The sequence below is a fragment of the Galleria mellonella genome, unplaced genomic scaffold, assembly GCF_026898425.1.
Source record: "Galleria mellonella isolate WM207_F2 unplaced genomic scaffold, CSIRO_AGI_GalMel_v1 utg184, whole genome shotgun sequence".
Classification (NCBI taxonomy): Eukaryota; Metazoa; Arthropoda; class Insecta; order Lepidoptera; family Pyralidae; genus Galleria; species Galleria mellonella.
In genome coordinates, this window is record NW_026442025.1 from 766,990 (window position 1) to 784,160 (window position 17,171).

The 17,171-nt window shown below is 36.8% G+C and overlaps 1 protein-coding gene across 9 annotated transcripts; it reads right to left on the reverse strand.

Moving 5' to 3' along the window:
* Positions 1 to 486: 486 nt before the first annotated feature.
* Positions 487 to 16,487, reverse strand: LOC113514674 (TNF receptor-associated factor 3). Of its 9 annotated transcripts, none has more exons than XM_026898773.3 (11): positions 16,332 to 16,487; positions 13,992 to 14,198; positions 12,296 to 12,409; positions 10,810 to 10,919; positions 9,036 to 9,249; positions 8,098 to 8,239; positions 7,397 to 7,569; positions 5,998 to 6,193; positions 5,129 to 5,244; positions 3,540 to 3,695; positions 487 to 1,708 (listed from the first exon to the last, which is right to left on the reverse strand). In XM_026898773.3, exons 2-11 carry the CDS (start codon positions 14,097 to 14,099, stop codon positions 1,487 to 1,489), a joined length of 1,551 nt encoding a protein of 516 aa, XP_026754574.1. In that variant the 5' UTR covers positions 14,100 to 14,198; positions 16,332 to 16,487; the 3' UTR covers positions 487 to 1,486. The 9 variants fall into 9 exon arrangements, with proteins under 9 accessions (XP_026754574.1, XP_031765008.1, XP_031765005.1 ...); XM_031909148.2 differs by having other exon boundaries at positions 13,992 to 14,296; positions 16,332 to 16,469; XM_031909145.2 differs by having other exon boundaries at positions 16,275 to 16,465.
* Between the last annotated feature and the right edge of the window lie 684 nt (positions 16,488 to 17,171).

A 17,171-nucleotide genomic window follows, 5' to 3' on the forward strand; every position in this document is an offset into this window, starting at 1 on the left:
AGAGGGTCGGCAACGCGCGTGTAATACCTCTGGTATTGCAGGCGTTCATAGGCTACGATTACCTATATATATATATATATATATATATATATATATATATATATATATATTACCCGCCCCTAGTAAGCTATAGGTTTGTTTGAATTTAAAATAAAGAGAAGTGACAAACGAATCTGTCGATAGAATTGATTTGGTCGGCACTCCCATGAGGAAGAGCAATACAGCTCAAATCTTACTTTGTTATACTACTAGCATAATATTATATTATCTGTGGTTAAATTAAGTCTATGGCTCAAATTGCCATCTCATTCTATCCCATAGACTATCTATAGTTTTGCCACATGTCTTACACATTACTGGTAAATAATTTAAACAAAGTAACAAAATACTATGTTTTTAGATAGTTATTTACATAGATAATTTATTTGCATCACAGCACACAAATAGCAACAGACACATAGACACGCGCAAAAAGAGAAAGAAGTATTTTTTTTCTTTTTATGTGTTCATTTATTACTTCCTAAATACACAATAATTAAATATTACAAAATATATTTTCTTACAAAATGTCCATAATGTATCAAAATTATCTACAAACACTACATATCTAATAGCAAATTAGAAATTCGGTGGTCGTTACATATTTATAAAGATTTTTCTTTATCATTTAAAGAATACATTTTTTATCTTAATTTTGGATTTTTACCCATAGACAAGGTGTAAGGGACAGGTTGGAAGAAACTGAAATAGTGAATTCAAACCATTATTCTGAATCGAAAATCAGTGGAAATTCTTTTCGGAAAATTTCAATTTTTTTCCTGTTTTTTTTTATATAAAATCATATAATTTATTATATTATGGTCACAATATAAAGAATGTAATACACTTATTAAATTCCTTCCGCGATACGCGGAATCAGCTGTGAAAGGTCAACGCCCTAAGCGCACATAAAGTACCTAAGAAGAAGCGCTACTGAGCACGCGTTGAAGGTATCACGTGTCGTGTGGCCCGTTAAATTTTAAATTACATTTCGCGACGTGGAAATTAAGAATCGTTAATTTAAAAAAAAAATACGTGCCAATGATCGTTTTTGGGGCGCTTTGTAACATTTTTTGATCATGTGATCTAAATCTATTATATTGGACCATTAACAGTAAATATTGTTTTTTTTTTTATACAACTTAGAGTGGCAAACAAGGTGACGGCCCACCTGATGGAAAGTGGTAACCGTCGGCTATAGACATGAGCAGTACCATGGACAACAGAGTATACTTTTTCGCCCATGATACCCCCATGCGTTACCATTCCTGAGGACTCAGGTGTTATTCCTCTGTACCTTGTAAATTCACACCATATCCCATCCTTCAAACCGAAGCACAGCCATGCAAACACAACTGCTTCACGGTATAAACACGAATGGGACAGAAGTAACCAAGCAATCTACTATTGTACAAAGTCTCCCTCTGGTTGTTTTAACTTCAAAATTTTACTTATTCACAATAAACTCTAAAAACATGACGTCATTTTTTATATACTCCAACTTGTCGAGACTGGTATGAGGAAAGAATATGTACTGCCGTTTGAGCTGGACCACGGTCTTGTCCAGGCCCTCGGTGGACTTGCTCAAGTCCTCTTCATCGTCATCATAATCGTGACGGGTCGCCGCCGACCTCCGACGCACTTGTAAAGTTTTTACTATATCCATTGCCTGAAAAGAGAGGCCATCAATGTTTAAATAGATCAAATATAGATAGATAGATAGATACTTTTTATTGTTTCCTCCAAAAGATTACAATAGTAAACTTATTATAAATATAAACAATTACAAAAAATAATCACAGTGAGAAAACAATGGGCGACCTTATCGCTAAGAGCGATCTCTTCCAGGCAACCTTTGGATGGAGAGGAGTAATTATAAATATATTTTTATGCAATATGAAATGGCATATTTTAAATTCACGATCAGCACTTAACGCAACGCGATTATCAATAAGTTGTACCTACATATATTTGGCGTGTGGTCCCAGCATAGAAGGGACCACCACTTCCTTACCGTGGGTGTTGTAAGAGGCGACTAAAGGAACTTAAATGATCGAAGGATTGGCAGCAGCGTTCCTTTTAAAACGTCACGAATAGCTAAATGCAGTTGCCAAGCCGCGTGCCAAGCGTGGCTGTTACTGGTAAAACCCCCGTTTATGGTAAGGCTTATGTTCAGCAGTGGATAGTTAATTACGGCAGTTAATATAATGTTGATTATGGATAATAATGGAATGGTAACCCCGTCTGCGCTATCGGTATACACCGGGGGGGCACCAGTGAAGGATGATAGTTGAGAATGAAACAGGTCAGTTAGCCCATCGTGACGAATCTAACAATAAATCAATCACGATGGTTTCCAGGGAGAAGCACGAGTAGGTCGACCTGCCAGGATATATTGCTAGCAATGGGGCTACTAATTTCCACTAGGGGGGAAGGGATTGTTAGCAATAGAATTTGACAGACCCATTGCTAGCAATATGCCCTATCAGGTCAACCTCCGCGTGGTTCCCCTGGAAACCATCGTGAACAATTCTCGTTGAATTCGTCAAGATGGGCCAACTGACCTGTTTCATCCTCGTCTATCATCCTTCACTGATGCCCCGCCGGTGTATACTGATAGCGCGGGTGGGGTTATTATTTCATTATCACCTATAAAAAAAAATCCCCACTACTAACAATCCCTTCTCCCCCCCTATAATGTTGATTTTTATTGTCGACGTTTCGACGTGGGTTACACCACGTCGTGGGAATCTGATAACCTCTCGTGGGAAAGGTCTACGTGACTATCACATACGCGTTGCTAAAGCTAAATAAACTTTAATAGGCCGAGGGAAAAATAATTGTTAATAATGAGGTCCTATTGCTAGAAATATACTCAGGTCGACCGCAATCCTTCCTAGAAACCGTTGCAGGTAATTCCTAGTGAATTCGCCACGATGTGCCCACTAACTTTACTTTATCCTCATCGTTTTATCCCCTAATACTGTCCCGTCATTGTAAACAGTTACCATTGGCGGGTGAACCATTCCATTTTCATCCATTAAAAAAAAGCCACCTACAGACCATCGTGGTAAATTCCTGACGAATTCGTCATGATGGGACAAATGCCTAATCTTCATCTCTCACTGCTACCCTGCTAGTGTACATTGATAGTGCGGACGAGGTTACTATTCCATCATCACCCATTAAAAAACCTTAATACATCCTTTTCGACGAAACACATTTGTAGTTTCAGCAGAGAGCTCATGCCCTAATTTGAGCACGGAGAAGGCATAAAATTGGTAGTAATGGGAACTATCGCCACACGATTCATCCTGGAAAACTAGTGAATTTCAGGCGAATTGATCGCGTTAGATTAACCAACCTAACTTCATTCTCATCTTTCCTCACTGGTGTCCCGCCACCGTAAACTGATAGCGCAACCAGGATAACTATTCTATTTCTGTCACCAAGCAACTACCATGGTTGTGTCTCCTGTATTAAATGGCGTATAATATTACCTGCTTGCGATTAGCCGGCTGGTCCTTCAGTACAATGTTGACGGATATATCGCAGGGCCACTCGAGCAGCGGGTCGTAGGGGCCCGCCATCAAACGCACCGTGCATGTTATGTGGCGGCCCTTCCACCGACCTATGCCGTTCAGGTGCACCTCCGCCTGGAAACGTTTCGATGAACATGAAATGGATTTCAAAGTTATGGATATATATATATATATATATATATATATATATATATATATATATATATATATATATATATATATATATATATATATATATATATATATATATATATATATATATATATATATATATATACATATATACAACTTAGAATGGCTATATAACAGAGTATACTGTTTCGCCCATAATACCCCCCATGCGTTGCCATTCCTGAGGACTCAGGTGTTATTCCTCTATACTCAGTAAATTCACGCCATATCCTACCCTTCAAACCGAAACATATCCATGCAAACACACCAGAAGTCTCCCTCTGGAAGATGAATTGTTTGATATAATTAAAAATTGTCAGTAATTAATAATTTTTTTTATCAAAGGTTCGAATTTTTTTTATATATGCTATCTCGTAACTAAACTCTGAACCGTTAAACGTTAACTTTTTTATCTGAAAGAATATACTTAGATTTGTATCGTAGAAGTAAAAAAAAATCGGGTCAGTAATTTAGTTTTTAATTAAAAATAACTGGTTTTACTTTAATTGTTGTTTTAAACTCCTTGCTAGTCTTTTATATTGTATCTTTACTTTTTGTATTTATCTGAATTATTAAAGCATTACGTATCTAATGTCTAATGGCTTTAATTTATAAAATATGGCGACGAATCGGTTTTTTTGTGGAACACGATCTTAATTATTTTAAGAACCAGTTTAAGTAAAAATTACTATAAATTTATGATAATCTAAAAAGCAAGAATTTCGTGAAATTATCAAATTGAAATATTACGTTAAGAGATACATTTAGAGTAGTGACGTCTCACAATCGACCCCAAAGATAATCTCCTTCATTCCTTAGATTCCTGGTAAAATTTCAAGAGACAAACTTGGAGTCTCATATATATCTAACATGCCTTATGGACCCAATATTGAACGGACCATCCCTTCCCTTCCCGTGGGTGTCGTAAGAGGCGACTCAGGAAACATAATGGTTGAGGGATAAACAGCAGTATCCCTCTTAAAATATTACTAAAAGTCAAACTGTAATTGCCAACTCGCCAAGCGTGGCAACTACAGGCATGTCTCTCTGGAGAGGAGGCATGGTCTCATGGAAGGCATAAATTATCATTTAAAGAGATTAAAAACTTTTTAACAGTCAATTGTATCTACTAGGGAAACTCCTGATAAACTACCATAAGGAACAGCCCGGTTCCTTGGTCTATGGTAGGCCTATGTTCAGCAGTGGACAGATAACGGTTGGTATAATGATATTGTTATTCTGAAATTCATTGTATTTCTAAATATTTACTATGACATATACTCCTATATGCAATTAGGTAAAATATATAGTCCACTCTCCTATCAAACATAACTTATTTATATTATGCGCCTTTAAAAATTTAATTTCACAATTACCTTCAGAGTGTATCCGAATTTACTTGTGCGGAAATGCGAACTTGACAGCACGGTATTGTTTTCCTTTGCATCTTTCATTCTTGCCAAGAAGTTGTCTATCCGCCATATGTAATGTCCTAGAACAACACACTATTCAATAGTAGATGTATTAAATAGGGGAAAAGGGATTTTTAGCAATAATAATATTAGTCTCCATTTGCTAGCAACATACCAGAGGGAGACTGTACAAAAGGCGATTGCTTGGGTACCTCTGTCCCATTCGTGTTTCAACCGTAAAGCAGTTGTGTTTGCATGGCTGTGTTCCGGTTTGAAGGGTGGGATATGGCATGAATTTACTGGGTACAGAGGAATAACACCTGAGTCTTCAGGAATGGCAACGCATGGGGGGGTATCATGGGCGAAACGTATACTCTGTTATGTCCATGATACTGCTCATGTTTATAGGCGACGGTTACCACTTTCCATTAGGTGGGCCGTCAGCTCGTTTGCCATTCTAAATTGTATAAAAAAAAACATAATCTTTCAGGTTGACCTCCACGCGGTCCCCCCTGGAAACCATCGTGGTTAATAATGATGAATTCATCATGTAAAAATCATATTTTAATGCAATGTAAAAGCTTTTACAGGTAAGTAGTACTTACATACCTGCTTTTTTATTGGTCGTGCATACGACAGTCCTGTCGTGACCACGCCACGACCTGGTGCAATCCGCGTCGTAACGTCGGCAATAAAGAAGCAGGTATGTAGGTACTATTCACCTGTAAAGGCTTTTACATTGCGCTAAGTCCCGATTGTGTATATAAAAATATGTGCAAACAACGTAAAAGTTGAAAATTAACTATGTAAAAACCATTTAAAAGAAAAATTACCATTGTCACTGCTGGTTTCGTATTTGTCAAAGCTGACCCTGGTCTGGAAGTCGGCGAGCTCGCTGCGCAACTTGTGGTACGACTTGGTGAGGGCCCGCATGTCCCTCAGCACTATGTCCATTTTGGCAGCATGCTCGGCCGCCTCTGCGCGGGCATCCGCTGTTGCTACCTCCAATATCGCTAGTCGATCGATAGCCTGGATACATTGATTTTTCTATACTAATCGACGTACTCCAGGGATGGGCAGCAGCGCCCCTCTTAAAACATCACCAAAGCCTAAATACGGTTGTCAACCTGCCTGCCAAGCGTTGGCAACTGGCAAAACCCTCCAAGATTCAGGTTTTACCGCTCAATTAAATGGTAACTTTATAAAGGTTCTAAATTTGCTTCCCCTAGAATCTGCTGCTATAAATTTATCTTTATGGCAAGTCTGTCAGTGGTTATTGTTGTTTAAATTGTATAAAAACATAATTCACTACTTTACTCTTCGCCAGCAAATTGTGATCCTCATGGCCCATGAAGATCACAATGAAGAGAGAGATATTATAATCATGGCGCTCTTCACATGTTGATCTTTAATATGTTGTAACTTATACCCCTTTTTTTTCGTGGGGAAATGCCTCATGCAGACCCATAAGCCCCGGGGGAGGTTTATGGGTACTGCCGGACTCCTACCGGCTAAAACCACCACGGCATCCCTCGCCGCGCCATAGTGTTGGGGACCCGGGGTCCCTTTCGAAATCCACCGAGCCCCAACGGCGTTGGCCCGCACCGGCTTGCGGGCCCCGGGGACTTGTACCCCTAAAATTGCATTGGCCACTTTATTAATATTTATATTATCTATTTTTCATTAACCACATTACTGTTGGTACAAGAGGCAGACTTAATACTATATAGCATTCTTCCTCGTCAACCTTTACTCTCTAAACTACAATGCACATATTCCAGTTAGATGGCAGGTAAGACAGTGGTTCCCACTATAATGCCATTTAATAACTCTCACTGTCATTTAATAACCTGTGGCGTCTGTAAATAAATATTGTAAATATTCATCTCATAGCCACTTGTCAACATCATTACTTTCTTTCCCATCAAGTAGGTTAATTTAATTGTACATAGACATTTCACCTCTTTCTATCTTTCGCACTGGACGTACAGACATGACAGCGACGTTTACTTCTCACATTCATTTCTGCTGTCATTCTCTCATTGTATGTGAATCAATATTATAATCAAGTTAGTTGTTATTTATTTCCTCCAAACAACTACAAACCTACTAGTTACGTTAGGTTTAAATAGGTCTTTACAGATAGAATTAAAACATTATTTAAGTAAACAAAGTAGATATTAAATAATACGTACTCGTAGACCAATAATTTCTATTCCAACATTTTCTTACCGGCCTATCTGACGTTGAAGCAGTTTGCAGCTGTTCCCTGAGAGCCGACAAATGTGCCAACTGCTGTGACGACCTGCGTGCTTCTATCAACTCGGCTTCTAGAACTGCACGACTTTCTGTATTCCTCTCCCGTTCTTCTTCTACTGTCTGTCTCAAATATTCTATCACATCCTCTGCAATAATAAGAATAAGTTGTGAAGTTTTTGAAAATATTGTTTAAATTGTTTTCCTTATATTTATTTATTTAAACGTCAATGCACTATTATATATGTAAGTAAGTGTACATATAGCGGATTTAACACCAAAGCAGCAACAGCAAGGAGAAAAATCATATAAATAAAATATATATATAAATAAAATTCAAATAAGTAAAAAAATACCTTCTTTTGCTTGCAAAAATGCCAATTTTTTCACTTGAAAATGCATTGCATTTTTGCAAGCAAAAGAAAGGAATAAAGAAAAGATAGAAACCTATTAAAAAGAGTGTGTTAAATTATATATGTTAGATGAGCCTGTATCTTTGCTACGATTAATATAATAAAACAAAAGATTTAACGGTTTTTTTTTTTATATATTTTCTTGTTTTGATGCACTAATCCCTGAAACTACCAGCTAGATTTAAGAGAAATCTTTTTGCCTCTAATAACTCATTTCTTGAAAAAAAAAAGTGATAGAAACATTTCAATATTTACTCTACGTACCAAGTTTATTGACCGCCCTGATCCTATTGTCATGATGTGTCAGCGCTTGCTCCAGCAGTTCTCTCTCATTCTGCTCATGTACAATTTGGTTGGTTGCACTCTCTAAACGCATTGCTGTATTTAACTGCTCATTTTGCATTTCCTGAAATATTATATCATGAATTAATAGAAGTTAGATAATCGCTTTTAACTCGGGAAGGAGAGAGACTTGTACAAAGGTACAAAAGTCGATTGCTTGGGTACCTCTGCCCCATTCGTGTTTCGACCGTGAAACAGTTGTGTTTGCATGGCTGTGTTTCGGTTTGAAAGATATGGCGTGAATTTACTGGGTACAGAGGAATAACACCTGAGTTCTCAGGAATGGCAACGCATGGGGGGTATCATGGGCGAAACAGTATACTCTGTTATGTCCATGGTACTGCTCATGTCTATAGGCGACGGTTACCATTTTCCATCGGGTGGGCCGTCAGCTTGTTTGCCATTGTAAGTTGCATAAAAAAAACACACGCAAATAATGCTGACGTTGAGATTTAATAAGACAGAATTTGTACAAAGTCTCCCTCAGGTAAATAGTTCAATAAGTAAGGGATTCTTCTATGTTATGTGTAGAACCTTCGCTAAACAAGCATAACAGCATAATGGAAGCATTATTTGCACTCTATCGACCTGTGTCAAATACACACGCAAATGCTGCTACCTGACGCAAAATTTTTTTTTACTACACAGGGTGCAAACGAGCATGCGGCTCACCCGATGGTAAGTGACTACCGCCGCCCATGATCACCCGCAACACCAACGGCATTGCAGGTGTGCTGCCAGCCTTTTAAAAAGGAATATACTCTTTTCTCGAAGGTTATGTTGTCGTATCGGTTCGGAAATACCGCTGCTGGAAGTTGATTAAATTTTAAAAGACAGAATTTGTAGGAAGGAATATGCACCTGTAACGCCAATTGTACATTAGCCAAGTCATGTTTGAACTGCGCCGTGAAATCTGTCGTGCGTTCCGCTTCATCGTCGACGGTGGTCCTGATCGCGACCAGCGTGGAGATGAAGTGCTCGGTCCGCTCCTCAATCAGTATCAACTTGGAGCGCACATTCTCTATCTCTGTACTTTGGAGGTCTCTGTGGCTGGCCAACTCTGCTAGTGCCAGTCTGAAAGAATTAATTGAAACAAGTCTTGAAATTATTTTGAATCCTAGAAGCACTGTTAGGAATACATCTTACTGTTTATATTTATTAACTATATCTACATTATTATAATTCTCAAAAGAATTAGATCAATAAGAAGTTTATAATTTTTCCACAAAGAATTTTTGTATAAAATTCATCGACTTTTCTCAATCTAATTCTTTATATGTATGTATGTATGTATGTATATATATATATATATATATATATATATATTTAATTTGCAAAAGATTTTTTTTTAATTATACAGCACTAGTAGGTATGATACCTACTTGTACAACAATTAGTCCGTTACCTTAAGGTTGTCTTGAAAATATTGCTCTCAGCAATAAGACCGCCTTACTGTACGTATACAAATGTGTCGTTATGTTTGTAAATTGTCTTGCTTATTTCCTATATTGTATAATATAAATAAAGTATACTCATTTATTCATTCTAATTCTGCAGCTGATATGATAGTGAAATTTACGAGCTACTGACATAACACCGTAATCCTTGGCAAAGCAAGAAATGGCAACGTCTGAGGAATAGCTTGGGTGTTGTATATATATATATATATATATATATATATATATATATATATATATATATATATATATATATATATATATATATATATATATATATATATATATATATATATATATATATAGTAAATGGTACATTCTTTTTCAACAGAATAAGTTCAACAAGCACATAATCGTCATCCAGTCTCAAGCACGTTGTACCATTCGATGTAGCATAACGTATTTAATTTTAAATTTAATGATTGGAAACTACATACAAGAATGGAATCGATAAATTTTTCGACTAGACATGCTGATTATATAACTCAATTGAATGTGTATGTATGTATGTATAATGTAGTATTGAACCTTAATATTCAACGCACACTGTTTTTACCGCAGGTCTTTGTTACAAAGGAGAGTCCATTCAACTTTTCTTTACGAGACGTATCCATCTTGACGTTCTGTCATGTCAATACTATTTGCTATATATTTATCTTCCAATATGGTTATAACTATGACACTAAGATATTATAGAGTGTTATTCATTTTGAATAACATGGAATTTTTAACAAGGCAAGACATTTAAATTATCAGAGAAATTTTAATCAATTTTTATTTCTTTATTTTCTTTATTGTACACACAAAAGGTTATTAAAATGTAAAAACAAACATAATAGTGCACAAAGGCGAGCTTATCTCCAATAGAGATTTCTTCCAGCAAACCCAATTTGAGAAAACTGACAGTTCATTAGTAGTTACAGTCATACATGTGTAGCAATCGAATTATAGATGAATAGAGAAATAATTTTAAGAATTAATTCAGTATTAAATAGTAGAATCCACTATTAAATACTGAATTCAAATTCAAATCGACTTGTCTACAAGCATTTTTAAATCGACATTTTTTTAAATCTACTGCAAACTGTGTATGAGGAACCAAGCAACGAACAGCTTGATGTACAAAAAATGATATTTACAACTGTATCGCAACTGCAGACGACAGTTTTTCACTTACTTGATGGCATCGATCTCTTTCTCTAAACGAGCTATCCCCTCGTCTGCCTTCGGAACCCACGTGTGAATCGGCGGCTGCGGACTCCATGACCTTTCAAACGTTTGCGAGTTCTGGAATGTGACATAAAAAAAAATACTGTTAATATTTGTAAACGCTATATTTTTATGGATGATAAAGAAATGGTTACCCCGCCTGCGCTTTCGATGTACACTGAGGGGGCACCAGTGAGTGATGATAGGTGAGGATGAAAGCAGGTCAACTAGCCCGTCGTGACGAATTCAACAAGAGTTAATAACCACGACGGTTTCTAGAGGGAACCGCGTGGAGGTCGATCTAAAAGAGTATATTGCTAGCAGTGGAGCTGTTAGATCATATTACTAACAATCCTTATCGCCCTCCAACGCTGTATTTTTTTATGCAACTTAGAATGGCAAACAAGCTGACGGCCCACCTGATGGAAAGTGGTAACCGTCGCCTATAGACATGAGCAGTGCAATGGACATAACAGAATTTATTTATTTATGTATTTTTTTTTTAGTGGATGATAATGGAATGGTAACCCCGCCTGCGCTAACGGTATACGCTGGCGAGGCACCAGTTAGAGATGATGGGTGACAACGAAAAGGCAGGTCAGTTAGTCTATCATAATGAATACACTTGAAATTCAGCACAATAGTTGATGTGATGATGATAATGATTAAGTGTCATGCTTTCCCAAGTTATTTTTATAAGACTTTGAATGGCAAAGAATATGACCACCCAACTGGCTATGTCGTTATATGATGGTAACAGTAACTATCGTCTATAAATATAAACAGTAGCATCATCCATTCCATAGAACTATGGTGGTATGCCTCCATATTCTATAATCTTATTGACATATCCCACTATTCAAACAGAAACCTAGTCATACAAGCATAGCTACTTCATAACAGAGACATGAGTTGGTCAATAATACAGAAGCAGATTATTTTAGCATAAAAACTCTTTGATATAATTTGCGTCAGGAGTGTCTTTCTCTAGAAACCTGTCCGATTCCAAAATAAGGGCATACGGGTATGCGACCCCGACCTCCAGAGCCGCTGCAGTGTCCCAGTCCTTTTCACAAGTGCAGTGTCCTCCCCTTTCCCTTCCCACATAAGTCCCTTATACCTCTTATCTGCCAATTTCCTTTACGTGTATCCAACGATCACTTCCTTTTTTTTCTCAATTCTTTCCTCCATACCATAGGTGGCGGAAACCACCAACAAATGCGTTCCCAAAGAGGGTTGACGTCAGGCAGGCGGCCGGTCGTAGAACTATAAGCCAAATCTTTTTGTAATATTGATATATATATATATATATATATTACGCTGATTCCAAATAATAATTTAGATAACGGTAGTAAGGTGATGATGCTCCCTTAGGTATGATTGTATATGAAGTTTGATGAACAGGACATGTTTATTCTTTCAATAAATACAAAAGAGAAGAGAAGAGAAGATACCCTTTCTTTCTTGGGACACTCCTTGACGTGAGTCTCTCTGTGTTTCCTCTGTATCCAGGCTCCACATCGTAAAGGACACTGCTCCAGTATACTTCCGCAATCTTTCAGATGTTGCTGGAAATGTTAATAAAAAGAAAATATAAATGTTTTTGATTTTTTTTTTTTTTTTATTTTTTGTATATGTATCTTTTTTCACATTGCATTTGTATCTTGTGCTGTTTGTGTGCTGTAAGTGATGCAAATAAATTATCTATCTACCTATCTATATCTACTTCGTGGGTAGGTCCTGATATTTTTACTGAAAACTGCTATTAAAATCAAGTTCTAATAAATCTCACACATCAGAAACAAAACATACACGCAAGATATAATAAAATATAGTACTTATTTACTCTTTTGACAAAATGTGACGCATTTTTTATAGAGATATATCTATTCCTATTCTATTTTGGATTTTCATCAACATTAACAACATTTCAATACAGTGTTTTATTTATACAACATAGAATGGCAAACAAGCTGACGGCCCACCTGATGGAAAGTGGTAACCGTCGCCTATAGACATGAGCAGTACCGTGGACATAACAGAGTATACTGTTTCGCCCATGATACCCCCCATGCGTTGCCACTCCTAAAGATTCAAGTAATATTCCTCTGTACCCTGTAAATTCACCCTGTAAAATACCCTCATTGCTAGCAATATACCCTCTCAGGTCGATCTCCACGCGGTTCCCCCCTGGAAACCATCATGGTTAATTCTTGTCCAATTCATCATGGTGGGCCAACTGACCGGCATTCATTCTCGCCTATCATCTTCTACTGGTGCTTCGTCGGTGTATACCGCGGGAGAGATTACCATTTCATTTTCACCCATTAAAAATAATAAAAAAATATATCCACGTACAGTATTTGATAATATAATATATTTTCACACATATCTCTGATAAACCGTAGCAGTGATAAGAATATTGACAAAATAACTCGCTTTAAATATAGATAAGTATAAATACCTTTATCGAAACATAGGTGACCGTACATGAAAAATATTGATCAAACAGAAGACTCAAGGGGGGAAAGGGATTGTTAGTAATGGAGACCAAAAATCCCATTGCTAGCAATATACCCAACCAGGTCGACCTCCTCGCGGTTCCCCCTGGAAACTATCATGGTTAATTCCTGATGAATTCATCATGATGGGCTAACGGGCCTGTTTTCATTCTCATCTATCACCCTACACTGGTGCTCCGCCAGCGTATCCCTTTAGCGCAGGCACCCCGCCTTTACATTATCACCCATCAAAAAAAAACCAGAAGATCCAAAAAAGCGTACGGCTCGCCTGATCGCAGATAGTGCATAAATACTTATATAATTTCATTAAGTTCGATTTTTATATGTGTGTTTTATGTTGTAGATAAAATTTTGAATTTAAAATAGTAAATGCCTGACTGACCCATATGTCATATATATGACCTATATATATATATATATATATATATATATATATATATATATATATATATATATATATATATGTATATATATATATATATATTTTAGGCTCATAGTTCAAAACAAAATTTAATATATTTTTTAATAATTCATTTGTAATTGGATGAAATAGGGCTTGAAAGTTTGTATAGGAGAAAACAAAGCCGGGGGCAGAAGCTAGTCAATTATAAAACAAACAAATATTCACCTGAAGTTTTCCCAGCTCGAACAATTCATTGCAAAAGTAACACGGCTTCTCGATTATGCCTTTGCCGTCTTTGAACTCCGACTTCGACGCTCTCTTATTTAGACTCATTTTTGCAAAACACACACACACACGTGACAGTCTTTTGTCTATTCGACAGCACCGTGTCACTTGATGCACATTATATGTAGCTTCATGAACACTTATTAACTGTACATAAATAATAAAATATTACAACACTTAATTTATTTTATTTCATTATTGCAAATTGTGCATCTCGTTTCACGTTTTAGTACAAAAGCTGACCGCTGCAATTTTATATAGACAATAGTTACTACGTCATAATTAAAACTGTATACTTTAGGTGTAACATATGTATGAATATTTTGTTTTTGCTAGAAGAAATCACTTATTAGAGATAAACTCGCATTTGTATATTATGTTTAAAATTAATTCTTCTTAACATTATGTTTGTGTACAATAAAGAATATATGGCCGTATGATCCTGGCATAGGATAGGCCACCCCGTCCTCTCCCGTGGGTCTCGTTAGAGGCGAGGGAAGGGCAGCAACGTCCCTTTTCAAATATCTCTTAAATGTAACTGCGGCTGCCAATCCGCGTGCCAAACGTGGTCACTACTGACAAACCCCACCAAGGGGATGGCTTATGTTCAGCATTGGACAGTTAAAGGCTGATATACTGATAACGACATGTATATATTTGAATGAATGAATAAAAATTAATTTCAATAATTCACAACATTTCTATCTATCTATTGCATTTAAGAGCTGAGCTCTTGTCGGTGGAGCTCTTGCCACTCACTACGATTTTCAGCGAGTCTCTTCACCTCTTGATACGACACGACACCAACTCGTTCCTTGATCTGCCTGATGTAACTATGTCTCGGTCTCCCTCTCCCCCTCCTTCCTTCTATCTTACCTTCTATTATAATGTTCATAAGTTCGTCAACAACACTTACATATACTTAATTGCAAATAATAAGAACATAAAAAAAATATAGAAAAAATTTAGACTACATTTATTCTGTTATGGTAATGAATTAGGATGTCGATTTAGTTTAAAGTTCCTGCAGAAGAAGAAACGCTGATTTTCAATTAGCACTTGATCACCTATATTCAAGTATGATATACACGTTTTCTTAATCAATATATATTTAATAATTATCCTTACCAACATACAGTTTGTTTATTTGTCACTTCATAGCACCTTAATGTTTTAATCAATCGCTAAAAGTTATATATTATAGACCAGTGGTTCTCAACCTTTTTTTGTTGCGGCACATATTTAACGATTTCAATATTTGGCGGCGCACAAAGGAAAAGATAAAAACTATTTACTCACTACAACACACCGCATAAATAGTTTATGACAAAAATTTTGAATATTTGCAAAATTTGGCGGCACACTTTTAAAATTTGGCGGCACACAAAAGTGCCGCGGCACAGTGGTTGAATATCTGAATCACTGTTATAGACAATTAACATATCCTGGTCACGCGAACGAAGTTACGGGTAAAAGCTAGTTATAAAATACAAAAAAAAAAAAGTGAATCTAAAATACATTACATCGTCATCATTTCCGCCATTATCCGTCCACTGCTGGACATAGGCCTCCTTACCTTAGACTGCTATAGGGAAGGATCCTGAGCCACCTGCATCCACTCGAAATTGCTTTTTTTTACAATACTATTTTACACAATACACATAACCTTGTTTCTACCGTGAAGCAGTTGTGTTTGCATGGCTGTGTTTCGATTTGAAGGGTGGGATTTGGCGTGAATTTACAGGGTACAGAGGAATAACATCTGAGTCCTCAGGAATGGCAACGCATGGGGGGTATCGTGGGCGAAACAGTATACTCTGTTATGTCCATGCTACTGCTCATGTCTATAGGCGACGGTTACCACTTTCCATCAGGTGGGCCATCAGCTTGTTTGCCATTCTAAGTTGTATAAAAAAAAAAACATAAAATACACTTACAACTGTAAAATACACCTCATAAACCATTCTCTGTAAAAATATATAGGTACAATTTCTGATACGTAATTAGGTAGGTATGTGATATCACGACCAATATGAGCAGTCAATGTGCACTTTTATAACATCGTTTTTTACTTGTATATAGGTACCTACATTATCTATTAACATAGTTAATCAATTATTGTATTAACTAAAATGAAACCTTAGCCTAAGAACCTAAATACAACGGTCAGCTCTCATCCTACACTTAGAGACTGTAAAACTATACCTAAAAATAACATAATACCACAAGCATTACGCACTTAGTTAAACACACTGTACTATAAATTTCACTGTAACTTACAAAACAATGATTTGATTGATTAATCGATTAAAAGATTGATTTTTTTCACAATTATTTTGATGATTATCACTTTTCAAATTTTCTATTATTTTTATTGCCCGTTTTCACAATAGAATGCACGCGTCATTTGGCGAGAATGATTCACGGTATCAGTTGTTATCTGTGATGACTCGTCATTGATATGTGATAGTGGGCGTATGTGCTGATAAGGTAGTAGGTAGGGTTTTTAATTTTGTCGAGTTTCCAAGTCAAGGATAGGTTTATAGATTTAACGGTGTCTCTTTGTATCTTCGGATTAAAGCTGTTACAATTCATAATATAATATTTCATCATCATCATGAAGATAAATCTTCCTCTTGGTGGGTTTTCCCAATAGTGGCCACGCTTGGCAGGCGGATTGGCAACCGCAGTTAGGATTAAAGATGTTTCAAGCGGAACGCTGCTCCTCATCCCTTGCCCTCCTTTAGTCGCCTCTTACGACACCCACGGGATAGTAAGGGATGGCCTATTCTATGCCGGGACCACACGGCTATTTGCTTTAATATACACTACTTTTTCCTACTAATAAATATATATAATAATATTTACCGGAGTTTGTACAAAAGTCGTCTGCTTAGGTACTTCTGTCCCATCCGTGTTTCTATCAAGAAGTAGCCGTGCTTACATGGCTGTTTTAGTTCCAAGAGCTGGATATAGCAATGAAGTTACACGTTAACCAGTCATAACATCATAATCCTCAGGAATCAGGAAAGCAACACATGAGAAGTATATAGGCACCATGACGATTTCTATGGTGTTGTAGATGTGTACAGGCTACGGTTTGCCCTCAGTAGGGCCATC

Coding starts and splice junctions, on each gene's coding strand:
- LOC113514674 (XM_026898774.3), bottom strand. CDS start 16,015: ATGGTTTATGAGGTGTATTTTACAGTT. Junction 7,570..8,097: donor CAGGGCGGTCAATAAACTTG/GTACGTAGAGTA, acceptor TTATTATTGCAG/AGGATGTGATAGAATATTTG. Junction 1,709..3,539: donor AGCCGGCTAATCGCAAGCAG/GTAATATTATAC, acceptor CTCTCTTTTCAG/GCAATGGATATAGTAAAAAC.